Raw genomic sequence first — 27464 nt, 5'->3', positions numbered from 1 at the left:
TGAACTGTGAACTCCTTCTGGCTTTCCTTCTGGCTTTAACCCTTCAAAGTACTTCCAGTGGAGAGTCCTGTTTTTGCCACTATGAAGAGAAAATGACAGCCAACGGGGAGACCCATGGATCATGCCTTTCCTGGGGTGCAATCTCTCTGAAACTTGGGGGGTCTTCAGAGGACAGTGAGGACTATGTCCCCTGTAAATTTGGTGGGTATTGGACATTGGGAAGGTCACTTTTGTAACCCCTCAAACTAGCTGCCAGCAGACACTGCTGTTTTTGCCAGGGCAGGGCCCTTTATACTATCAGCTAGCAGGCGGCAGGGGGAAATCCCCCCCTGCCGCCTGCCAGCTGATAGTTCAAAGGGATCTTTAAAGGACCAGGTAAGTGGGTTTGAAGGGAGGGGGCTAAGTGGGGGGGTTGGGAGGTTCTGGCCCCCACAAACAACCAACAACACGTCCGGGAACATTTGATGTTCATCCATGGCCGTTTCCACACAGCTTACCTTATTGTGGAAAATAGCTAAATCTTGTGCGAACTCACACGAGAAGACGCTGTTATCGTGTCTTCTTGTGCGATAACAGCGTCTTTTCGCGTGATAACAGCATCTTCTCGCGAGATTTCGCATGAGATTTCGCTATTTTCCACAACAAGGTAAGCTGTGTGGAAACGGCCCATGTTCATTATTCGTTGTTCATGGATGGCAACGAACGATGAACAGGGTGTTCAGGTTTTTTTTCCGTTCGTGCCCATGTCTAGTCCTGTATGCCTACCCCCTTTCAGACAATGGAGGAAGATGACAAGGAGGTTTGCATGAAGGCAGAAAGTCTTTTAGCCCCTACCTCTGCCATTACAGGCCTACATTTCAAATATTTCTTCTCTTCCAGTACTATTATGAATATTGGCTCCTTAAATAAGCTGTTAGCTTTATACCTTTCTTTTTCTTATATAGCTGGAAACAGACAATTTTTTTATTTCACAAATTCCACCTGAGAAATGTTAGGAAGCTGTCAAATCTTTGACTCATTTGAAGAAACCCAAGAAGTTTATACCATAATATTATTTCCCATCACACAGCACTTTCTACCATCCCTTCCTTAATCACTGTGGAAGGGAAAGAGGTTGTAATGGAAGAAAAATATACTATAGAGATCATCCAAAGAGAGAAGAGTGCAGCTATTCATCATCAGGTTTGTGTCTACTTAAAAAAAAATCCTCAATTTATTATTATGCCTTTCCTCTATAGTTTTATGCATCACTTGATGAAAATAAAATCTAAATAATTATTCAGTTCTTTCAGATAATAAATTTCTCAATAAAAATTTCATAGACTGCCATAAATCAAACTCCCTATAGCAGTTTGATTTAGCCTTGAAACGCAGTGTGAAAACTTGGCTGGCCATGGGATACCCTCCTGACAAGTCCTCATAGACTAAGGTGTACGTCACCATCTTTAGTGACCATTAATGGGGCATCAGAGGGAAGAGAAAGCAAACAGAGAACATGCACTTCCCCAAAATTACTCATCCTAATATGCTTATTTGGGACAAGCCTGTTGGTTCACTGCTTTTTCCTTTCCCTTCTTGCAAAATTAGCTGACAGCAGAGTAGAGGCAGGGGAGGAGTATCAAAGTTTCCCTTTCTCTATCTTTCTACCAGAACGCCAAGAATAACACTGTAGTGCCGGCTGAAGTAATTTGGCTTCCTGAGCCGTTCCGTGCCACCCCTCGGGAGCTGGAGCAGCGATTCCTTCTTACCTTCTTTCCCACAGCCCTCAAACCACCTGCACCCAAGAGGCATTTCTGAACCTCAGCAAGATCCCTGCCTCTCACAGGCACTCAGCCATCATTTTGGTTACCATAGTTTTTTGGAAGGAATCACATGAGGGTTCGAAATGTCATGTCTGTGCCCCATCCATGCCATTATTTGATGCTGACCTGTTGTTCTGAACCAATGTTTCATGCTATAACTTGATGTCATATTGCCAATGTCATAACTGTTTTGCTTTCACAGGCTTATTGAAGCTGCAGGTGTCTAATCTAACGGACTGTAGAAGCTCTCAGTGCTTCTGACCTTGTACACTGCTCACTCCCATACACTGCTATGTTTCAACTATGATCTTCTGCTTTCTCACTGTCTAGACTTGATAGTACAAATATGTGAGAAGTTCTCAGGATGGGTTTGCGCCAAAAGTCCTGTTTTGCTGATGGGAGGGGGAAGGAGTAAATGTGAGCATTAAGAGGAAGGGTTTTTCCACATGTTGCCATTCCTGTCAACCTGTTCTTCTGAGTAATTCTATGGACTTATCTGTGGAAATGATCTGATTCCTGAATAAAACCTTCTAACCAAGAGCCTGGACTTTTGCTGTGATGGTACAGGGGTCTATCTGCCATAGCCTGTCATCCTTAGCCTGACACGAAGAGGCATGCTACACTGTTTTTAAAAAAGGTACAAAGGGCAAGGAACTATTCTGGGCACTGTGCAGATTCAGGAAGGGGGAGGGGGAGGTGTCTGTAGGTTGTCCCCAAATATCTGTGTGGTCTACTACATATGCTTAGTCAATAAAACTTTAAAAGCTGGTGTCCGGTTTTGAGAGACAATCCTTGAGTTTTCTGCTTAGAGTTCCAGCTGCCCAGTATCATATATGTACCTTAAAAAGTGCAGAATGGGTAGCAAAAATGAGCAAGTGTGAGGAAGTCAAGCCTTGTTTATATATCACACACATTTTCTAACAGGGAAATATATGGGCTGTGTACAATCAGACTGTATCAATATAGTGACCAGCTAATGGGAACAGTTTGTTTAGAAGTGAAACTGGTTGAGTGTTGATAAAACTCAAAGCTAATAATGGTCTCCTTGTGGTGGTGGCTATTAAGTCTTCCTGAGCTAAAAAGACAAATGAATTTCCAGGATCATATTCTTAACACAGTGAAAGCACAGATCTGAGACCCCAAGATGGTTGTGAGGTAGATTGGCCAGGCCGAGCCTGGCAACCAACAGGAGGGAGGGGGGTGGGAACATTGGGGGGAGATATCACAGGAATCTGGTGATTCTTAGACCTGCCCATCATCAATTCCAGGTTTTCCATGAAGAGTCATGCCTGTGACGCCACTGGGTTTGTAAAAATATCTCCCACCCACCTCTGGAAGAAGCAGAGAGCAGCAGGAGTTTGATGCAGGGAATCCCCCTATCTCCACCGAGGGCTTGGCAGACCTCCTGGGAGAAGTGGCCAGTTAGTAAGTTCAGGAGGGAGATCCTTGGTCGCAAAGGAAGTGCAGTTCTCAAAGTTCCTGAGTCTATTTAATTGAATTTTAGTTTATGCTTGCTTTTCCCAAGTTTCCTTGTGAGCATTTATAAAGCCCTCAGGCTTTTGAGTACTCATGTGGAAAACTCAGAAAAAGTGAAAGGAAATTAAGGCAAGCCCGTACCTGTCAGTCATTACTTCTTATACACTCAGAGGAGTTAGCTGTGTTAGTCTGTAGTAGCAAAATCAAAAAGAGTCCAGTAGCACCTTTAAGACTAACCAACTTTATTGCAGCATAAGCTTTCGAGAATCACAGTTCTCTTCGTCGGATGCACTGGAAGTGTTCCACCCCAAACACTAGACTGGTGGCCTATCTTTGTCAAATCAACCCTGCGCATGACCTATCACTTCCATGTCATACCAAGAATGATGTCATTCCGAGTGCAACGAGAAAGTACTCCAGAGCGTGCGGGAGCATGGTGTGGGGTTTCTAGGCCTGTCCCTGCACCTTCCCTTCACTGGTCAGGTGAAAGGTTAGAGGGGGGCACTGGGAGTTCGAGGATCCCTGTCCTCCCGCAGGGGACCAGTAACCCCAGCTGCTCAAGATGTGAGGCCCTAATTGATAAGTAGGCATAAATGAGAAAATACTGTTGGGAAAGGGAAAAACATATTCCATGACTGTAAGAGTTTGAAAGAATCCAGAGAGTTAAATAGAACATTTTACCTTGACTGAGAAGTGTTTCTTTTTGGGTGGATACCAAACAACCCCAGCTGAATGAAGGAATGCTCGCAAAGGTGTTAAAGATGTGACCAGTACATAAGCTTTGAGGATGACAGAAAGGTCTTGAATTTTAACGGACTCCTTATGGTCAGCTGGAGCAGGTGTTGGATGTCTAGAAAATGACAACAGAAAGTTACGGAAAGTGCTGCTTCCTCTGAGCCAAAAAAGTCTTATTTTGCCAATAAACCAATCCCAAAGATGGTCACAGGAAGAAGAACAATTTATACAGATTTATAAGGTGGTTTTACAGAACACAAGAAAACTGGTCTGATCCAGGTATATTGTATTTGTCTCTGATATCTCACATTTGTGACTGACATTTTTTCTTGGTAATTGTTAATACCTGTTGGCAGTTTTCTCCTATATTAAAAGGTACAGGACTTGATTGGTAAATTGTATATATACAAAGATAGTACAGATATAAAATAGACCAAGGGTATAAATTGCAGTGGTGCATTGTGTTAATTGTGGAATCTTGGATTTATACTTGCTGTTCCATTTATTTGATGATAATTAATATTCCAGTTGGTCATCCAGAACACCACAAATGAAGGTCAATTTCTTTCTTCCTGGATTTTGCACAAGCAAATATATATATATATCCATCTAGTACATTTTTATCTTGTCCTTCTTTCAAGGATATAAGAATGGTAAACATGAGTCTCCCATCCCCATTTCAACCTCACAGCAACACTGTGAGGTAGGTTAGGCAGAGAAGAGTGAGACTGGTAGGGTTGCCAGGTCCAGGTTGGGAAATTCCTGGAGATTTGGGAGGTGAAACTTGGAGAGGGCAAATTTTAGGGAGGGGACAGGCCTCAGAATGGTATAATACCATCAGGTCCACCCTCCAAAGCAGCCATTTTCTCCAGGGGGAGATCTCCAGCCACCACCTGGAGGCTGGCAACCCTATAGACTGGTCACCCAGAGAGCTTCATGGGAATCTGAACCCTGTTCTTACAGATGCTAATTTAACACTAACCATTACACCAGACAGAGTCTCCTGTTATCTATTGATGGTGCACCAATTTTAATATCCTACTCCTCCAAGAAGCTCAGAGCCACTTAAACAATTGTTCCCCTCCATTTTCTTCTTGCAACTAATCCGAGACAAGGATGAAGGAGAGAAATAGCTCAAGGTCATCCACTGAGAACTATGGAAGAGTGAAGATTATAAGAAATGTGGGAAAGGATCAGACATCATCTGATACAAGGTCTGTATTCTGCATCTGCTGAGATAATGTGGCATTCAGGAACGCTTTCAGGAGCAGATCAGCACATAGGATGCTTGACTGGTCTCATGCTCACTGATTCTGCCCTCCACACCTTTACAAGCTTCCAAGACCGTGTTTTCCTTGCAGCTGGGCTCACTTCAGTTTCATCTCATCCATGTATACTTTTCTCAGAATGATACCTTTGGCCACTCAGTGTGATAACGGAAACACCGGGAACGTATAGTTCTGCACACCAGCATTTTGTTCATGAGATTGCAAAACGTCTTACTGCTGCATATTCTCAGTTGGTGGATCTGAGCCTTGGGCAAGGTGTGCCCTTTCGTTGTCATCATGCGATTTCACAGCTCTGAGATATCCAGGTGCAATGACTGAGTCTGGTGTCAAAAATGGATCTGGACAGGTAGAAAGTGCAATTGGAAGATGCAGCTCTGAAAAGACATTAAACAGGGATCAAAATACAAAATTAGATTGTTAGAGCAGTAAATGCTTCCAGGAATTTCAAGAATTTGCAATAAAGCCAAAAACTACATTCCTATGACAGCTGCTGTAGTGATGTGGTTAAGTGGTTGGGATGTGAATCCACACTCTGCTGGTTCGAATCCCACTACTGCCATGAACTCGGCAGGGACCTTGGGTAAGCCGCTCCCTCTCAGGCCCAGCTGCACTGTGGGGACAATGATAACCCTGACTTTGTTCACTGCTCTGAGTTGGACACTCATCTGTCCAGAAGAGCGGCATATAAGCACACTGTTGTTGTTATAATATCTGGTTAAAATGTTTGTATAAATCTTTTTTTCCACTTATTTTCATTGTACCAAGAGTTTTATAATGGATATTTCTTCTTCTTTATTATATTTATATCCTGTTCTTCAGTTAGAAAGCTGAAAGTAGATTACTTGAGCTTTCCAGGGACATTCCCATTCTGGCACATATAAGGGTGTCATCTGTTTAGCTTGAGCATTTCTGGACAATTCACTAGGTCCCACTTTAACTCATGTATTCCATTTAGGGTTGCTGTCATCATCTGGCTGTGCCAGAAAGGCCTAGCAAGGCCTCAGAAGCCTGTTAGCAGTGGGAGTAGGCCTGCGTACAATTCCCAGAAGCCCCTGGACTGTTTTTGAGCCCTTTTTGGCCAATCAGAACACAGGGGGCTAGTGCTATATAAGTCTGGGAGGGAAAAAAGCCTGTGTTCTTTCTCCCAGGGAGCAGGTCAGAGGAGGTTTCTGCTAGGAAGAGAGGTCCTCATCCAGGTAGGGTGAGAAGACAGGCCTGGCAGACAGAGGGACAGTGAGTTCAGTCGCACTAGGGTCGTCTGTTATTTTACTTTCACCCATCTATGTTTGCTAATGCACCTTGTTTGCTTGTTTGTTTGTTTGATATTAACTGACCTCCTTGTAAATAAATCCTTTTGTTTGTTGTTACTCTGCTGGGTCCTCACGCCTGTTTATTGGCCAAGCTACGGATGTGAGAAGGGTTGGGAGGGTACTCTGGGCCTTCCCAAGGGACCCTAAATCCCAGAGTGGTGGCAGCGTAAGGTGGCTCACCCCAACTGAGGCATGACAGTTGCCAACCTCCAAGTAAGGGCAGGAGATCTTCTGGAATTACAGCTGATCTCTAAACTATCAGTTCCCCTGGAGAAAATGGCCACTTTGGAGGGTTGATTCTAATGCATCAGATTCCTGCTGAGGTCCCCAACTCCACCCTTCTCAAGATCCACCCCCAAATCTCCAGGAATTTCTTAACTTGGAGTTGATAGCCCTGTTTCCATCTAACCACGCATGATTTGTAGTAACCCAATCAAATGCAGGATTAGTCAGAAGTAAATTGCACTGACTTCAGTGAGGGTTATTCTGAAGTAATTACAGTCCATATCCTAAACAGTTACACCCCTCTAAGCCTTCTGTTGAGGATGGTAATGTTAAATACCATAGCCAATGGGTGCAATCGGAGAAAGTGTGATACCCTTAAGTTTGACCGGAAGTTATACAAATTATACGTTTGTCCCATTAACTTCAGTAAACTTAGAGTGGCTTGCATGACACAATGAGCAAATGAAAAAGCTTGATATTTTATAGGCTATAAAATCGATGAGAATGCATCCCTTCAGTTCAGTGCAAACAAGATGTAGTAATACTTTTCATATTTGACCTGTTGTTTCACAGAATCAATGAATGTGCAAAACTATTACATGATCTGCCAGTAGAGGGTGTACTCTTTCTTTCCTATCCACCCCGTCACAAAGCTTTTTACTTACTGTTCATATGCAGCAAGGCTTTTATTAACTACAGCAAAGTCCATTTTTAGACATTTCCAAATGCTTAAGTAAGGGAGATGTCAAGCTGTTCCTTTATTCCCAGATCTCATTACTTAGCAGGAGACCACACATTGCTAAGCTTATTAAGTGATTAGTACAACTTCTCCCGAAAACAGATTCACTTTATTTCAGTGTGTCAAGTTAAAAAAAAAACACCATAATCGAGGCTATAGAATTTCTAATGATCACACAAGAAAAGGGCTCTGGTGACAAAAAAAACCCTCCTGTTAAGAAGTACACACGCTGCTAACCACATAGTTGCTTACAGTGTAGGATTGCCAACCTCCAGGCGGTGGCTGGCGATCTCCTGGAATTACCATTGATCTCTAGGCTACTCAAGTCAGTTCCCCTGGAGAACATGGTTGTTTTGGAAGGTGAACTCAATTGAATTAGACTCCACTGAGATCTCTGCCCTTCCCAAGCCCCGCTCTCTGGAGTCTCCACCCCCCAAATCTCCAGGAATTTCTCATCCTGGAGTTGGCAGCCCTATACAGTGCCATCCTAAGCAATGCACTTCAGTAGACTTAGACAGGTGTAATTCTTCCTAGGATGGTGCTGTTAACATCTAATGCAGATATTACCCAATGGAGGTGCATTATACATCTGTGAAGAAGTTTTGGTAGGAACACGTCTCTTTCCCTCCCTCTCACTCGCTGACCCCCAGAATTGTTTCTGATGGGTCTTTGCAAACTCCTGTTTGGAATACAAGGCTTCAAGTCAAGATTTGTAGACAAACTGATTTGTACACTAGTGCCCAAACAAAGCAGGACTTTCAAATGATGCCATGTATGTGGCGAGAGGGAAGTGTATGAGTCTTTCCCTAGAACATCTTTACGAGCAGCTTGCCTGCCTTTGATATCCCTTCACTGTTGTATTTATTGTACTATTCATTGCTCCTTTGTACCTTTATTTTTTTAATATGATATTGACGTTATGATATGTGGCAGTGCTTGTTTAAAATATTTCATTGACTTTTGTAACTTTTGAGTAATTTTTCTTCCACTTGCGTTTTCGCACGTTATAGTTTCACAGTTGTTCATAAACATTTTCAGTGGTGCTAAAATGCTACTTGCTTAGGTTTATTTTATAACAATTATTTCAAAATTAGTCCCATATTTGATTTACATTGTCCTAATCCTCAGTTGCCATCACTGGCCATCAGGGAAATCATAAAGGGGCTAAATCCGATTGGCTACATAGTGTTGTGAAATTTCCTGTGTGATCAATGATTGGGTGGGATTCCCCATGTGACTAAACCAGAAAGGAGGAAGGAGCAGCTGAGACTGAGCACAGATGGCACTGAAGCAACAGCAATAGCAGCCATGGAAAGTGATGGTGCCTGAGAGTTTTAAAAGGGGAATATTCATAGATTTAGTTTCTTAGGAAAATTTCTACCATAATGAAGTTTCTACTTTCAATAATTGGGATTTGGGTTTGGGTTTCCTCTTCCTCTCCCCAAAAGGAACTGTCTTTTTTTTCTGCACAATCAATCAACATTCTTCTTGGAATTGGCAGTAAGTGACATGTTTAAAAGATAAAAATAATATTCTCAATTCTGTTTTCAAATCTAGCTTGCTTACTGTGGCCAACATAATCCGCCCATCAATATCAGAAACCCACTCACCCAAGAGAGTTTTATTTTAGGGGCTCGGACTCTTCCTCTGGAATTATCCACAGAGGTAACTGCCTCCAGACCTGAAGTGACTTTAACCGTGCAATCCTAAGTACAGTTACTCCAGTCTAAGCCCACTGAGGTCAATGGGTTTGGACTGGAGTAACTCTGCTTAGGACTACACTGTAAGAGTCCTGATCAATTGCCTTATAAAACGTTTCCCTAACGAAAGTGCAAAAATATTATGGGATCTTCTTGTAGGCAGTGTTCTCTTTCTTTTTTTGTCACTGTCACAAAACCTGTTTGTTCAGATGTTGTGTGGCTTAAGGTCAATTGACCCGTCTGTGTAAGAGAGAGAAAGAGAGAGTTGCTGCCAGTCAGAGCAGACAGTTCTGATCTTGATAGCGAAAGGGCCTGACTCAGTAAAAGGCAACTTCTTGTGTCGATGATCCCAATATGTGGGCTGCCTCATCTTGTTCTATCACAGGAGGAAAGATACATGCCCCTTTCTTGTCACACTGCTTACACGTCTGAGGGCATGCCACATTACTAACCATGTCACTATCCTTGACTAGCCTTACAATGACAGATGATTAGTTTGGTAAGGTGCTTGACTGAGGTGAACTTAACAGCTTGGATTCCTTGAGTTGGCCAATTCTTAATAATTTTGGAGGATCGCTGAGTCATTAGCTCTGTCTGCACATCATTGGACAGGGGCATGGAATTTTGATGGTGCTCTTCAGTAACTGGTTTTAATTTCTGATCCCTGACCTAATGACATCTTTTCAGCTGAATTGTGTCTTCCCTAGTAGAAGAGGCTCATTGTTTATATTTGGTTCAGGACATAAAGCCTACATGAGTGAATCTGGAGTCTTTGAAAATTATATTCTGCATGTAGCGAAGTTATTTGCCAATGAACTCGCCCCTTCAAATCCAATCAAGCAAGTGTGGTTAAATGACTGCCAAAAGCTTGGAATAATCCAGAAAAGCAGCTAATGGTTGCAACAGAAGCCCAGGGAATTGCAGCTCTCTTTGAGTCAGCCTTCATGCACATTTTAGGGATCAGACCTCCTCCCTCTCATTCTAGAGCGACCTCCTCATTCTAGAGCCTTTGGACTAGCATGGCCTTGTCCTTACAAGGAAATAAGCAGCTACCAATCCTTCATGAATGGGAATGAAAGAGTAGAAAGTAAAAAATTCTGTAGGTTCTTTTTCTGAATGTAAAATATCAAACACTGGAAAATCATTTTTTTCCACAGCAACTAAACAAAAAAGTCCTGTATTTGTTCATTCAAACTGATGAGAAGCGATGTAACCATTCCTGAATTTTCTTTTTAAAATGTCTGCTAAACATGAGTTTGAACATCACATGGATTTTCTTAGGGATGCTGATTGCTACAGGTATTTTCAGACCTTGCTTTTCTTGACTGCATATTGCAAGGGTTGCCAATAGAGGCCCGGTGCTTTCTATTTCCCCTAATGTGTAACGATTAGAGATGGGCACGATCCAAAAAAAATTAACGATCCAGCTGATCGTGGATCGGCGCCGGCGACGATCCCGAATTAACGATCCACACCGATCATCTCCCGTTCCCGAGCCATGGATCGTGAATGGTGGAGGCCAAAGCGGGACGTGCTGCTATTCTCAGCTATGTGGGAAGGTGGGTGGTGGCAGCGGCCACTGGGCCTGGTGGGCATGGGGAGGCGGCGGCGAGCCACACTCCAAACAGCTGTTCCAGGGGGGCTTCCAGCAGCCCATGTTGGGGCTCTGTTCACCCTCCCTCAGCAACACAGGAGGTCTGTGTTTGGCCATCAGAGCTGCCTATCAGGGTTTGCAGTGATGAGATTGGAGTGCCCATGGCTACAGAACACCCCCTTCCCCCTCCCTCCCCTGGGTGTCTTCTCCCAACTTGTGACTGCTTTGCTGCTCCGTGGTTGGAAGGAAGCCCTGCTGATCAAGGAAAGCTGGGCTTCCATTCGGGTTTCCAGGGCGACAGAAGAAGGGCAAACAGAGCTCAGGCTTTCCCCCGGCTCCGTTGCCAGGGGAATAGATTGCTGGCACCTGAGTGTCTGGATCCCCAATCCGAGCCCGAACGCAATGATCCAGGCCTCTCCCGATCGCTGGATCGTTGGCTGTGGACGATCATGATCCGCCGGGGTTTTTTCAATCGTAATGTGGATCGTGCCCATCTCTGGTAACGGCTACTGAGGTTGAGCAGGAGTTGCTGAACATTGGAGATGGAAAATAAGGCGCACATTTTTTCTCTCATATTTGAGAGATGTTTCAGGAGAGGAAAAACTTAGGCAGCTTTCTCAGCGGAAGTTGTCTACCTAATTGGCAGAGTAGCGAATGACTGCTTTATAACTGAAGGGTTTTTGTTTCATTGAAAGTTGTTCAAGAAGAAAATAATTGAATCCTGAGGACCAACCCAGAAGGCTGATAGTGTAATCAAATCTAGAATTCACACAGGTCACTTAAAGTGCTCTTGAACTTCTCCCCAGCAGTTTTTGTATATGTGTGAAATACAGACAAGAAGTCTTCAATTTTCTCATATCAGGTTCCTAAAGCAATTGCTGGCTATGCTGGAAGGAAAATTGATAACTTCATTTCAAACATTCTGCAATTTTGGTGCCACCTGTGAATAGGTATAATTTATCTGAATTGCATATGCAGACCTACAACTACCTATTCCTATTTCTGACTTTTTCACATAGATACAATAAAGTGGTAGACCGCTTCTCTAAGTACTTGCTTGCATATTTAATCTTGCAAGAGGGAAACAGTACATTTGGAATCACTAAAGCAGAAATAAACAAAAAGCACTATGGCTGCCTGAAATTTCTCTCTGTTACAGTTATTTTGTCCCACCATTTCTCCGAGAAGCTCAAGGTGGTATTCAAGGGTCTCCTGTTCTTCAATTTAACTTTACAACAACCCTATGAGGCAGGTTAGGATTTGAGAGGATGCCTGACCCAAGATCAGCCATTGTACTCCATGGTTGAAGGGGGATTTGAACATAGGTCTGCTCAATTCTAGTCCATAACTTGGATCCCTACACAACACTTCCTCTCAAGCTTAACACAGTCCTATGTACAATTGTGAGCTAGTGTGGTATAGTGTTTAAGGGGTCCAGCTGAGATCTGGGTGACTCCAAATGTCCACTCTGCCATGGAAGCTTGCTGGGTAACCTTGGGCCAGTCACACACACACACAGCCTAACCTTTCTCACAAGGTTGTGATGAGGATGAAATAGAGGAGAGGAGAACAATGTAAAGAGCTTTGGGTTCTGCTTGTGGAGAAAGATGGCAGATGTTTCTAATTTTTGCATACACTATTTCCACCAGTTTTTAATACGAAAAGTCCACATCCCCAATAAAACAAAACTGGATGCTACATTTTTCTATGACATAAACAGATAAATGCCAGATGGGTAACTTTGTGGTGCATAGCAAAATAAAACAAGAGTGCAGCAGCGCCTTAGAGGCTTATAGAATTCATTCCAACAAAGCTTCTGTGAGTTAGAGATTACTTATTCAGATGTATAGGGTAGGGTTGCCAGGTCCCTATAACCTCCTAGTGGGAGGGGGAGACCTGGTACTTATCTTGTGTCCTGAGCATGCTTCTCTTCACGCATGTGCTCCTACACTTGCATGATGATGTCACTTCCAGGAAATGACATCATCATGCTGGCCATGGGTAGGTGCCTACACTTTGCCAGGGGCTAATTCTGGCCTTTGGGGCCAAAATTGGCCCCAACAAAACGTGGGAGCACTCCTGTGGCTAGCACAATAATATCACTTCAGGAAGTGACATCGTCACACCCCTGGGAGCATGCTCACTGTGTATGTTCTTGGGGTGGGAAAAAATAGCTGCTCAGAATTGGCATCACTACTCACAAAAACTTATTCTAGAATAAATCTTGTCAGTCTCTAAGGTGCCACTGGTCTCCTGGTTTAAAAATGAAGGAACAATCACTAAGAATTCCCATATCCAACACCGAACAGTCCAAAAGAACAGAAAGCACACTTTCAGCATCTCAGCCATTGGAATTAAAAAAACCATGTTAATGGATTTAATCACTAAAATAAAATAAAAAAATCTTGTCCTGTATTAGCTACCATGTTAACCATATTCACAAATTCAAGACCAAACATTCTTCTACTACCGACAATAAATATTTCATTCTTTTAAAACTGAAATAGCAGTAGCATGTGCTGTAGTATTCAGATACTTGAGACACCTGTGCAACCCACTAATACATGTGGAAGTGTATTGCAGCATGATTCAGCAGCTTTAATGCCTTGCAAACATTAACCACATTATATGACTCAGGTCATGTGGCCTTTGATGTTTATATTCTTCTCCTTTTATTAGATTTTTTAAGCAGTTTTGTAAACTCAGTGAATTTATAACATTACTTTACAAGGGACTGCCATGCTCCTTTACATTTGGGGACATGTCCCCATATTCTCGAAGTTATCTCATTTTCCTCATTATCAAATTAGATTTATGCGTGGTAATTCTGAACAATTGATTATGTCTGCAAACAACTATGCATATAACATGGCAGTCATGAACTAAATCCTGAAAGATTTGCCTGGACCTTATACAATTAAACTGACCCTTTGTGATATAAATGTCTTCAATATAATGTAGTAGAAAAGAGCAAGAGTCCAGTAGCACCTACAAGACTAAAAAAAATTGTGGTCAATATAATGTGTTCGAGCTGGGTTGCAGGAATTACTATACTACGTGTAAACTTTATATATTTGAAACAGCAAGGATACAAAAAGCTTGGTACATTTTAAAAAAATGGAACAGAATGGGAAGAACTGCATAGCTGAATGAGAGAGAACTGCATCAAAGGAAATTTATTTTTCCAGCCAGAATGGCCAGGGCCTGTAAAAAGCTTAACATACCAGTCACATTGCTTACTGAATAAGCCAACTGTTCTGAACCACAGTTCTATAATTTTCCATGGTTTTCTAAGTGGTTAGGTATAATAAAACCAGAAAAAAACTTCCATTACGAAGGAACTTCCAAACCACTGTGATAGAGCATAAGCATCTGGGAAGGCAAAGAGTCTATTTGGCCAATCATCTTCGTATTTCCAGAAGCTTCTACACTATCATTGTTTCTGAGTGATTTGTAGCTTCCTTCTTAACTGAGGGTTTTTTTTTCCTGGCTTCCTCATGTGAGCATATTGAAATCATTATTTTGAAACAGCAGAGTTTCTTTCTTCCATTTTTTAACTGAAGTTTTGTCAGCTAGAGCAGAAATGGTCAGGCTTGTAGCTTCGGAGTAGAGCCATAAGCAGAGTTACACCCCTCTAAACTCATTGACTTCACCTGACTTAAAAGAATGTGACTCTGTTTAGGATTGAAATCGAAAAGAGTCCAGTAGCACCTTTAAGACTAAACAACTTTACTGTAGCATAAGCCTTTGAGAATCACAGTTCTCTTCGTCAGATGCATGACGAAGAGAACTGTGATTCTCGAAAGCTTATGCTACAGTAAAGTTGGTTAGTTTTAAAGGTGCTACTGGACTCTTTTTGATTTTGCTACTACAGACTAACACGGCTAACTCCTCTGGATCTATGTTTAGGATTGCAACCTGTAAGCTACAAAGCTTGCCAAGCAAAATGTGGCTTTTCAGCAGTACTGAAACTCATTTATACTCACTCTCCTAGTAGTGTACATATAGGTGGACATTATGTTCAGAGTCAGAGTGAGGAACTAGGTTCAAAGTTCATATAGGCTGTGAAGCTCAGTGTATGATGTATTGTCGAAGGCTTTCACGGCCGGAGAACGATGGTTGTTGTGGGTTTTCCGGGCTGTATTGCCGTGGTCTTGGCATTGTAGTTCCTGACGTTTCGCCAGCAGCTGTGGCTGGCATCTTCAGAGGTGTAGCACCAAAAGACAGAGATCTCTCAGTGAGACACTGAGAGATCTCTGTCTTTTGGTGCTACACCTCTGAAGATGCCAGCCACAGCTGCTGGCGAAACGTCAGGAACTACAATGCCAAGACCACGGCAATACAGCCCGGAAAACCCACAACAACCTCAGTGTATGATCTTGGATGAATTATTGTTGGACTGATTAAGTGAAGTCTGTTCTAGGGTTGCCAGGTCCCCTTACCCTCCCAGTGAGAGGGGGGACCCTGTGTTTACCTTTCCACAACTTTCATCATGCTCTTTTGAGAAGTGATGTCAGTGTGCATTTGGGGTTGTAATCAGCCTCCTGCATAGTGCAGGAGTGCTCTTGGGGCAGCATGATGATGTCATTCCCAGGAAGTGACATCATCATGCCACCCTGGGAGCATGCCCAGGAGGTCCGTTCCTATATCTTCCTCCCCAGCCAGACAGGAAAGTGGTGGCTGGGAGATGGTGGGTGGAAGCGGGGGATCCCCTGCCTCCACCAGAGGAATGGGATCCCTAGTCTATTCAGACCTTCAAAATTGTATCAGCTGCATGTCCAGGATGGTGGTCAGGACCACATGAGAGCCCATGAACACACACACAAAGCCTACACACGTATTATTTATTTATTTTAGGATATTAGCACCCCACAACTCTGTCCATATATATAATTCCCAAAGCAGCTTGTACACTAGTTCATAATGTATCTGTTCAAGTGAAATTTAATCTACTACACTAGCCTAAAAATGTATTACTCTTTAAGAAGCCACAGGAGTCCATATTTGTACTGCCTGGATGTAGGGCTCTCAACACTACCTTAGCAAATACTGGGAGATTTGGGGAGAGGTACCTGGGGATGGTAGAGTTTGAGTAGGGTACAATGTCACTTCCAAGTGACACTCCAGGCTTCCTCCCCTAGCCTCTATGGGAGACTAGAGCATCACTACATGGATACCATTTTTCTTCCATTCTTCAATTCCTTAAGGGCAGGAAATTGGGGGTAAGGGCAGGTAATTCACAGCCCCAAGTAGATAAAAGTGCAGCCATAGCTGAATGCCCACCAAATAAACAACTCATCTCCCCCATCTTTTCTGCATCATCTGACAGCAACTATCAAGCCCCTAATTAAGATATTCCTCCAACAAGTTGTATGGACAAAGTGACTTCTTTGTAGTGCTTACAGTGTATTACAAAAGATTTCCTAAGCTCCTGGCCAAAGAATAATCAGGAGTGCCCCCTTTTTCTTACCACAGTTACAGGCAAATAATGATACTAGAACCACAATGCGGTTCTCTCTTACGAGTTAGTGGGAGTGATCAGTTCCCAGTGGCCCATCCGTCCATAGTTAAAGACCATGTCATATCCAGTGAATGTGTCATGAGGTGTATGCGCCAAGGTGTTCAGTGCATGTCATCATATAATCATTACAAAGATTCCCACTTAGGAAGGCTTGTCCACAACGTAAAGGCTTAGGTCAAATTATAAGACAATTATTGTATAGGTCAGGCCAACCAACTAAAATGAAATTAACTAATGAACACAAAACATCATTTTATTAATTGATAAACTAAATTGAATTGATGAAATAATTTTAAAAGAACTGTTCATATATATAAAGCCAGTAACCCTATTACACCATGGGGGTCTACACCCAAAGCTACGAAGGCTAGCTATAAAGATTAAACAGACATAAATGTGTGGATCATATCAACAGAATACAAAATTGACCTTCTACATCAATTTAGTAATCCATCTCTGTCCATATGCTCCAACAGTTGAAAATTCTCTTATATCTCCCTCGCTCCCACCAACAGTCCAACAAAGAGGACCTCAGAGGCCCCCATCAATCTCTTGACCTCCTCTTCTAAATTCCAGTAGTACTGAACTTTCTCTTTGGCAGCCTCTCTTAGACCATTCTCTCGATATTCAAATCTCACCATTACATCAGTAACAATGGCCTTCCCCTCACACATGAAGATCAAGTCAGGCTTCTGCAATAAGCCACCAGACATCCTCAAATGTGGCTCATGGTGGAAAGTCCAACCACATTTCTTAGCTTTCTCTGCTAAGATCTCACAGATCTTACTGCGCAGTCTTATAATTGGTTTTAAATATATTTCCTCTCCAACTCCCATAAAAATTCCACTTCTTGTTCAACAGCTCCTATGTTGACCTCTCTTTGATGGTAATATTTTCTCAGTCTCTCTCTTCCTGTAGTGGAAAATGCCGGAAGACCATTGTAAAAATGAGGAAATAGGTGGTGAGCCACACAGCCCTTCTCCATGTAAATAGCGGCCTCAGTGCAGCAAGGAGTTAATCTCCACACAGCATACAGCACTGTAAATTGAAAGCCCCTGGTGACGGGGAGGGTGCCTAGATAAGGGGGCCAACTTTTCTGAAGGACAGCCCAGCTGCTGAGTGACCGGCCTGCCTGGAAGGACTGATCTGGCTGCCTGGAAGACTGCTTGAAAGGTTATTGAGTGGAGGATTGTTGTTATTATTGTTTTTGCTGCATTTTAGCTGAATGAAGCTGCTTCCTTTTGTTCAAGAATATTGCTGTTTGAACCATGAGCAATACACTTCCTATCCTCGTTCCTCTCGATTGGATGTTAATATGTCCTATGTTGTGAAAGGCCAATTGGAGTTGAAAACTTCCAGTGGCAAATATCACAGGGAAAACCATTCTCTTCCTGAACACCAACAGGCCTTGGTCCCTTACATTTGGCCAGGTGAACTAATGTGGAATGCACCCTCTCATCTCTCCGCCCACACAGACCACAGACAAAAAAGACGTTTTGTGCACCATGGTTCCTTGTTATGTGAACTTGCAAGCTAGTTGGTTTTCCAAAACAATCCCCACAAGCTAGCAAACTGGGGCATCATTTGGGAGAATCAAAGAAAGGTCTTTATCAATTTCTGCTCCTCTACATTCCTCCTAACACTTATCCTTCTGATATTCCTCCTGGGTATCTTCTTGACACACCTCTGACTCTCTACCACCAATCACCACCCTTCCTTCTTGCACCCAATTTCCAACTCTAGTATTAATACTTACCTCTTCTACAGGGCTTGCATTCAACAAAACCCCCTGATTATCACACTCAGTACCAATATCAGTATCTTTGTCACATCCAGTTAAATTCGTCTCTTGCATATCCATCAGTACTTATCTGAACCACTACAGAAACCTTCTAGACTGTTAACTTATTGAGAAGTGGTTGCCACTTATTAATGCTACATCCCCATACCAGGAGAAGGCCATACGTGGGCTGCGTAGATTGCAGGCTGCCATATTGATACAATAGATCAGCCAGCAGATAGGGCAGAATGATTAAAAGGTTAAAAGTGGAGTAGCAGGATATCACACTTAGCTAGAGGTTTACCTCTGTTACTGGTGGGGCCACGCGGAGGTGGTGAATTCAAACTACAGTCCTACTCCAGTAACTAAGAGAGGCATAGTTACCCTAGAAGGTAGCTGCTCCCTTTCCCCTATGATAACTTCTTTTTACGGAATGTGTTCATTGCAATGTCCTGTAATCAAATGTTATTTGCAGAGACTGCATGTTTTATTATACAGCAAACGGAAATTCTACTTCCTAGGATTTTCCCTTCTTCCACCAGCAGCCACCCCCTGAGCTCCTACAACTGAAATATAAGGAGGACAATTACAACATGGAACATTTTTTAAACATTGAAACTATCACATCCATGCCCTATGGAAGAAAAAAATGGTATACAATTGCCTCCTGTGGCATGGTCGTAACATTCAATGAGTGTGGACTGACATTTCACTGGGAGGCCATTGACAGCATGTGAGAAGACCCCTGTCAACCAGTTAAAGTCTGTAGACTACTGATTGAAAACTATAGAGCTGTGTAGGTACCAGTTTATGAATGAAAAGGCTTCCTCGTTGTGCTTATTTACCAACTTACTTTTATGTTGCAGATAAAAACATATGTGTGTCCCTGAATAACCTTTGATCTTTCTGTTTTCAATTGCATCTCCTAGCATTTAGTGGAAAAGCCAGATGTAGTGACTTGTTTCCAAAAAATAAAGATTTGTGTGTGTGTATTATTAGAGTGGGTCAAAGCCAACAAACAAGTTATTTTTAAAAAATGACTTGAATAATACAAACAAATCAGACTGCCAACATATGTTGAAGTGCCATGTACCAAAAGCAGATAAAATAAAAGTATAATTTGCAAATAAATGCCCATTCCTAACTATGTGTATAGAAACAAATTCCAGTGATTTCAGTGGAATTTATCTTCTAAATGTGTACAATTGCAGCCACTCTTATTCTAATGTATCTTTTAGCCTCCTTTCCTTATCGCCTTCACAAGATCTATACCCCAAGATTGTGTTGAGTTCATAAGCACTAAACTAAGCCTGCAGAAAACTGCTAAGGGCAGTTTTCACAAGGCCCCTAGCCACTTGCCAGATCCATGAAAATCCTTGCCTTGGTCAGGAAGAAAGGGCATATGTATGAAATTTTTCATTCTTGTTCACACAAAGGTACCAACATTCTAACCTACATAATACAGCACTAATTTTGGCTCCAAATATTCATTAGGACAACAGTAATGAATAAGGGTGAATGTGCAGCAGTGCTGGATGGATGGACAGCGAGTCAGTTTTCCCTGCTATCTTGTTAGCTGCATGTTTCCCTTTCCCGAGAACCTGCAACATCTACAGCAGCTAGAGCTTCACATGACACAGGGAATTTCTGACCCGCTCTGTTTTTCCGATCAAGAGTTGCTTCTTTCCTCTTGCAGTCTTTAATCCGGCAGAAAATTCTGAATTTCAAAAGAGATTTTCTGTATCACACCATTATTACTAGAAGGTAGCTTTGGAAGGCAGCTTGGCAAGCGATTGCAACCCTTACTGAATGATTCCGCTGCTAATATTGCAATCCTAAGGACAGTTTCCTGGAAGTAAGTTCCACTGGGACTTTACTTTGGAGTAGATATGTGTAGGATTGCTTTCTAACAGCTGAGTTCCACTTTCCTAAGCCCACTGACTGCAACTCTATTTAAAATTTAATTTTTATATATAAAAACGCAAAATCACTGTACTGTAATAATCACACAAGAGAAGACGTGTGCATGTGTGTCTCTCCTCTTAGAAACAGATTGTTAAAAATCTTAGAAGATGTGTATCTCTCCTATTAGAAACAGATTCTTAAAAACGAGTATTTGGGTTCAAATCCAGGGCAGTGAAGACTAACTATGCAAATAGTAACAGCAGCTGTTGATGATTCAACCCCCTGAAGGAACATAGCTGAAGACGACAGTCCTCACAGCTGCTGGTTCTGGCCCACTATCTTCTGCTGTGCATATGTAACTAGCACCCAACAGATAAGGCAGGAAGATGAGGAAACTTCCCCCACTTTCTCACGAAACCCAGAATTTCAATCTGTCACATCGTACATATTCTTAGACAAAGCATGATGAAGAAGAGCAAGAAGCAGCACCTTATAAATAGCCCTTCCTACAAGAAAGTGGCCCGATATATAGCCCCACAAGGGTCCCCCACCGCAGCGTTTCTAACGTTGACATCTGTAGCCTTATCAAGAGTCTACATTTTAGCTATTGAAGAGACTATAAGGATAATGAAGAGAAAGAGTGTCCATGGCAGCTGTCCAAGCTTTGCAGACTTTGCCACATGATGCAGTGAAGATCCTGGACCCAGAGCCAGATTTCTGCAGGGCAGAAGCTAAGGGAGAGCATGGTGGCTGGCTGCCAGTTAAGCAGCAGGCTCACCACATGCACCCATCAGCTCAGAGAATGGAATGAAAATAAGTTACCTTCTGGCAAAAGTGTTATTTCATAGTTTCTCAAAAATATATAGAGGACTCAACTGACCATACAGACAATTGTGCATCTTGGGGCCAAACTAGACATGACAGGATCCTTGTGGCTGGCACGAAGAGGCCACTAACATTTCAAAGTGATTTTAAAAATGGTGCAAGAGGCTGTTCCTGATTGGGCCAGCAGTGTGCTGCTCTTGTCCCCCACCCAATACCTTTTCAAAAGCCAAAACAGTTGTGGGAGAAAGGGTGCAGCCATTTTGGCACTTGATATGGCACGGGGGGGGGGATGATGATGAGCACCTCAGCTTACTGCATTGCAGGCCCGATTGAGGCCTTGCAGTATTTTCAAATCACTTTGAAATGGCAGTAGCATTCCTATGGCAACCACAAGGACACTGTCTTGTCTAGTTTGGCTTTTAGAAGAGGTTAGGTTTACAATCAATAGACAAGCTGCCCCGCATTCTCAAGTATTTAACCGAAGAGGAACGAAATGAGAGAACGATCCTGGCTTTGAAAGCTCATTGACTTCAAAGGGAGAATTGAGTTTGTGTTTAAATCTTTCCTGCCGAAATGAATTTAAGGGCAATAAAAGGCCAGATCATGCCCTGAATTGGTTTAAGCTGTTAGGAAAACATGAAATTTATTACTCTATTTCTCGTTCTTCCTATAATCTTTAATTTTAGAGAGAAATTGTCTTTGTGGAGAACAACTATCCCTTAGCTCAGTGCGGACTGGAATCTTCAGTGAAAAAAATTCAAGAGAGCTTGTGAAGGAGTCTCAAGATTAGCCCCCAGACCCGATACCTGAAACTTAGGAGCCCTAACATTTGCATGGAACATTAAATGGGAAAATGCTGCCAGGAAAAAGAAATCAAACTGTCCCAGCAGACAATGAAGAGGATATCCTCATGAAGAGTTAAGAGAGAATCAAACAATAGAAAAGTGCTTTATTTAGATTTTAAAATCAGTCATTCTGTATTTCTGTGAACAATATATCCTTAAGGAGTGCTATGATGACCTTTTGTTTATGATCATATTTAGAACTGAAGACTGCTTTTCCTGCATGAAAAGCAGGAAGCCCTGGTGTTAAAGATCATTTATATGATGTTGTGCTCATTCCGAGCATTCTTGGGGCTTTCTCTAGGGCTTTCTCTAGATCCACTTTTATCTGGGTGATCTTCAGAACAGCTCTCAGGGAACATCTGTGATATCACTATAGAGAGGAGGCTAAGCTAAGCTCTGCCATGAGCCATACCCTCTTCTCAAGATCTTCCCCCCTTTTTTCTTAGCGTTGCCAGGTCCCCTAGGTAAACCACAGGGGCGTTTGAACGATGGGGGGGGGGGGAGCATGGGTATATGCTGTTTATCCTTCTTGTGTGCACTCCCACAGCCCACATGGTGGTGTCACTTCTGAAAGAGTTTTGGGCCAATTCTTAAAGAATTGGCTTTTGTGCAGTGTCCTTGCTTCTGGTGAAACTGGAGGCAATGTCATTGTGCATGCGCAGTAGCAAGCACTTAGGAGCATTTGTCCAGACTGCCTGGCTATGGTGAGCACTGATGGACACCTGACAAATCTACTTATAAGGTGTGCTTTAGCATTGCAGTGTGGCAAGGGGCTAGAGGGGTTTCAGGACTTGGTGCTGCTAGAGGTCTACAGGCTGCCACTTTTGTTCAGGCATAGGGGGAGCAGAAGCTGGGTGTTTCTAGCAGCAAGTGGAGCGGGACTGGTAGGATGTTGGTACCATTTTCACAGGTGCCTACCCTGCTTGCTACTTAGGGTTGTCAGGTCCCCGAAGGTGAAAGCAGGGGATGGGGGGTTGTGGGCAAGTAGTATGGGGGCATGCACACACGCACTCTAGAGCATCCCAAGTCACACTGAGAATGATGGAATGTCCAGTGCAATGCAGAAGCTATGATCAAACTGATCCTAAATATATATATTTTTTAAAAAATGCCCCCCAATTTAGTATTTGGGGGTCAATCAGACCCCCAGTTTGACCCATTGCTTCTGCATTGTGCTGGAAATGACATCAATGCAGGAGTGATCTGAAGTGTGCAGGAGCATGCTTCACCCCATCACCAGTGCTTTGCTGCACCTTCCCTCCCAGCAGCCAAGTGGGCATGCAGTGCAATATTGGATACTGTTACACAGAGCTTCTACCTGGAAGAAAGGTGGCTATCCTAATAGGGTCTCCATCCAGCTATTAAAGGCCATATGACGGTGATGAAAATCCATGACTGTACCCCAATGTAGTTTTAGGTGGGTAGCTATGTTGGTCTGCAGTAGAACAATAGCATTTGAGTGCAGTGGCACCTTAGAGAACAACAAGAGTATCAAGGTTTATGCTTTCTAGAATCAGAGCTCCCTTCCTCAGATCCCCAACATGTAATTTAGCTGGAAAAGGCAACTGGAGGGGTGAGATAGACCTTGACACCAAAGAAGGAAGGAGAACTACTCAGTCCTCTGCTGTTCCCCAGGCTATTATTCCCATTATTCCACTTTCTGTCCCCTCTGTATTCGTTTAATTGCATAATGCGACGGCACAATGGGCCCATGTTAAGGTATGCATGCAGATGAATCATCACACTGTTTTTATTCTTTCCCCATAACTGATGATCTATAAACCAAGCTCATGTTCAACATTTTTATGCAGTTGCCAGAGATGATCCAATGAAGCAATCTCTTGAACAAAATAAGAATTTTTACCTGGGAATGCTCTCACTATGTGGCATAGCCCTTCTTTTCTGCAAAGAAGATGCTCTATTTGGGGGAGAACATTTGCCTGAAAATAATGAGAAAAATTGTGGTTATTTTCTTCCTTAAACTTAGTGTCAGTTTTTATTCAGCCAGGAAGGCATGCTAGAAAGCTGTGTGACGCGCTATCAAAGCTACCTGGGATAAAGAGAGGAGTTATCTACTTGTTTGGGAAGGGAACAGTCCCAAGCCCTTTTTAGTCATTATGTTTTAGACACTCTGATTTTGTGGAGGGGGGAGATAGCTGTGAATTTCTTGCATTGTGCAGGGGGGTTGGCTAGATGACCCTTTGGATCCCTTCTAGCTCTATGTTTCTATATGTACAGAAACAATATGTTGCACACAAACCTCTCAATATGTGTTTTCTTGCCATGTTATGTAACTGACTATGGCAATGCATGAATTTTCCAACTTCATTATGGCCATTTCCACATGCTCTTAAAGAGACAGCCCACACACTGAACTCTAGCGGGGTTTTTTTCACTCACTCCATACGTCTCTGATTTCAAAACGAAATCAGGCAGTTTGGCTTGCATTTTTCGGCATTTTTTCCCGAGAAGGCAATTTTCCACACTTTCCTGCAGCAGCTAAAAGATGTTGAAAAATCCGGAAGCCAAACTGCCTGCTTCTGCTTTGAAATCGGAAATGTATGGAGTGAGTTGGGGGAGGGGGGAGCCAGAGTTCAGTGAGTGGGCCGTCTCTTTAAGAGCATATGGAAATGGCCCGTGTCCAGTAAGAAAAGAAACCCAGGATCATTGCAGGCACAGATTCATACATACTAAAGTTTGAAAACAGGTGCATTGCCCTATCATATGAAATGGAAACCACATATATTAGGATGTTTGTGGGTAGATTCTCATTACACAAGGTGGGAGTGCCAAAATCAGAATGACAGAACAGGGCTTTGGTCAGCCGTGGATTACATGGAATCTTAATATCACCCAGTTTTTAAATTATAAGCCACATAGGTATGTAGTTAAATACTAAGAATCAAATGATTTAAAGCTCAGAAAGGGAGGAAATGTGATAATATTGACTGGGATTTTGAAATTAATACAGTCTCTAACTCTCTTTCTGGCATTCGCTCAAAAACTGCACTGACTTTCATTTGTTCTTCATGGGTGCAGCTATCACCAAGTCCACTCAAGGCTAGGAGAGATGGTAAAAGAGGATGCAGATTGAAAAAGAGATATTTAAATCAAGTCTGTTCAGAGAAAGAAAAGATATGACCCCCACTTAACACCAAGAAAAGTTGGCTCCTGTTCCCTTTAAAATGTTGAGTGTATGCTCTAAGCATTCTTCTGTCAATGAGACATTTGTGTCAATTTCTTTGGAATTCTATATTTTCCTGCAATGTGTGACAGCTGAATTCCAGTTGTGGGTGCCATGAACTACAGAGATTCACTTGAGATAACAGCAGAGTGACTCACAGAAAACAGTTGAGACCCATTTGAGAAGTATTTTTGGACTGTCGAAGGCTTTTACGGCCGGAGAACGATGGTTGTTGTGGGTTTTCCGGGCTGTATTGCCGTGGTCTTGGCATTGTAGTTCCTGACGTTTCGCCAGCAGCTGTGGCTGGCATCTTCAGAGGTGTAGCACCACTGAGGTGTCACCACTGTGACACTGAGAGATCTCTATCTTTTGGTGCTACACCCCTGAAGATGCCAGCCACAGCTGCTGGCGAAACGTCAGGAACTACAATGCCAAGACCACGGCAATACAGCCCGGAAAACCCACAACAACCATATTTTTGGACTGGCAGAGAAAGAAAGGAAGGAAGGAAGGAAGGAAGGAAGGAAGGAAGGAAGGAAGGAAGGAAGGAAGGAAGGAAGGAAGGAAGGAAGAAAGAAAGAAAGAAAGAAAGAAAGGGAGGGAGGGAGGGAGGGAGGGAGGGAGGGAGGGTTATGGCATCACGTTGTCATTTCAATACTCACAATACTCCCCACAAAAGCATTTTATAACAAGTGAGATCTAGTCTGGTGCGTGCCAGAGGTGAGGCAGGTGGCAACCAGAAATGGCGCCTTTTCAGTAGTGGTGCCTCACCTATGAAATGTTTTTTACTTGAGGCTCAACTGATGCCTACGTTGCTTTCTTTTCATCACCAGGCTTTTAATTAGGCAGTTGATTTTTAACAGTATTTTAGTCTAGAAATGATTATTTTAAGCTGCCAGTAGTCTGTTTTTATGGTTTATCTTTTTATGCTGGGCTGGATTTTTATTGCTGGATTTTAATTAACAACTTTTATTGTTTTGTTTTTTATTATCATGGAAAGGCAGCGTTAAAAAAATTCTATATAAATAAATAAATAAATAATGGTTTGACAAGAAGGGCCACCCCCAGGCTCTTTCAGGGGACCAAAGAAAACCGGTCACTTCCAGCTTTTGAGACCCCTAGCCATAATGAGCCAGTTTGGTGTAGTGGTTAAGAGTGTGGGACTCTAATCTGGCGAACCGGGTTTGATTCCCCACTCCTCCACTTGAAGCTAGCTGGGTGACCTTGGGTCAGTCACAGCTTCTAGGAGCTCTCTCAGCCCCACTCACCTCACAGGGTGATTATTGTTGTGGGGATAATAATAACATACTTTGTAAACCACTCTGAGTGCGTGTTAAGTTGTCCTGAAGGGCAGTTTATAAATCTATTATTATTATTATTATTATTATTATTATTATTATTATTATTATTATATAATCAAAATAAAATGACAAGACATGATACACACAAAAACAAGTTGTGAAGCTTATCAAATGCCCCCAAATTAGCAAGTGTCTAAATTTGAGGCTCCCTTTGAGCTTGAGGCCCAGACCAAACAGCACTCCTCCTGCCCCCTGCCCACAATTGACCCTGACCCTCCAGTGTCTCTGGCTCGGAGGCTTTTCCCTGTTAGGGGAGATATTTTATCTGGAGGTGCATAGAAAGGTCTTGGTTGTAGCCCCACTTCCAATGTATTAAGCTGGCATATACTGAGAACAAGACTAGTCAAGACACTAAAAATCCATGATAATATCTCCTGTAGCTTTAAAAGCAACCCCAGGAGGATGGTTGAACTAAACTAGGCCTTCAGCAGTGGGGTAAAGCAACACATTCTCTGCATGCTGTTTTCCCAGTAAAATTTGCTAAGCCCTGAAGCTGCTCCCCAGTGCAACAATCCTGACCCAAAAAGGGCTCATAATGTCCCACATAGAAAACTATGTGAGTCAGACCATTGATCTATCCAGCTGCATTGCCTACTCTGACTGACAGCAGCTCTCCAAGGTCACGGCAACCTCTTCTGCCCAAGGTCCTCGAAATTCTGAGATTGAATTCTGGGACCTTGTGCACGCGAAAGACGAGCTCCATGCTCCATTTTCTGTGTGTCAACAAACTCCTGTAGTAGCTGGACAGCAATAAGAGCAAAAGTATAATATATGTTAGATGTTGGCATCTAATACTGTGTATAGGAGGGTGGTGACACAAAATATCTAAATCAAAACCTCCAACTTTTGTGAGTTTTTAAAAAATTAATAATTACCTAAGGCAGCACTTCCCAATGTTGTATCCACTGATGTGTTTCCTGGCACCCACTCGTTTTTCCCCCAAAGCAAAGAGCCATTTCTGGCTTTCTCGATTTCACTGGAGTTAGAGATAGTTCAGAAGAGCCCAAGAGGTATTACCTGTCTTTCTGTAGGGTGCACTCCCTTGAAAACAGCTGCTACCATTGTGGAAACTCCTTATATTTTGTGATTGGGCCTAGACCCCATGTTGGCCATTTTGTTGTGGTGCCCATCACCTATGTTCAAAATTTCAAAAGTGTCTACAGATTCAACAAA

The 27464-nt window shown here is 42.7% G+C and overlaps 1 protein-coding gene across 1 annotated transcript in view; it reads right to left on the bottom strand.

The window, feature by feature from the left end:
* CPED1 (cadherin like and PC-esterase domain containing 1) overlaps window positions 1–27464 on the bottom strand; it is a 144260-nt gene that overhangs the window by 73072 nt on the left and 43724 nt on the right. Inside the window, exons 5-7 of the mRNA XM_054989143.1 lie at window positions 23611–23686; window positions 5517–5676; window positions 3960–4128 (exon numbers count right to left, since the gene is read on the bottom strand). Coding sequence (XP_054845118.1) covers window positions 3960–4128; window positions 5517–5676; window positions 23611–23686 — 405 coding nt within the window. The remainder of the gene's footprint in view (window positions 1–3959; window positions 4129–5516; window positions 5677–23610; window positions 23687–27464) is intronic.

This window comes from Eublepharis macularius, chromosome 9 (genome assembly GCF_028583425.1).
Source record: "Eublepharis macularius isolate TG4126 chromosome 9, MPM_Emac_v1.0, whole genome shotgun sequence".
Classification (NCBI taxonomy): Eukaryota; Metazoa; Chordata; class Lepidosauria; order Squamata; family Eublepharidae; genus Eublepharis; species Eublepharis macularius.
Note: the sequence above shows the minus strand (reverse complement) of the source record. Positions and strands in the feature narration are given on the sequence as shown.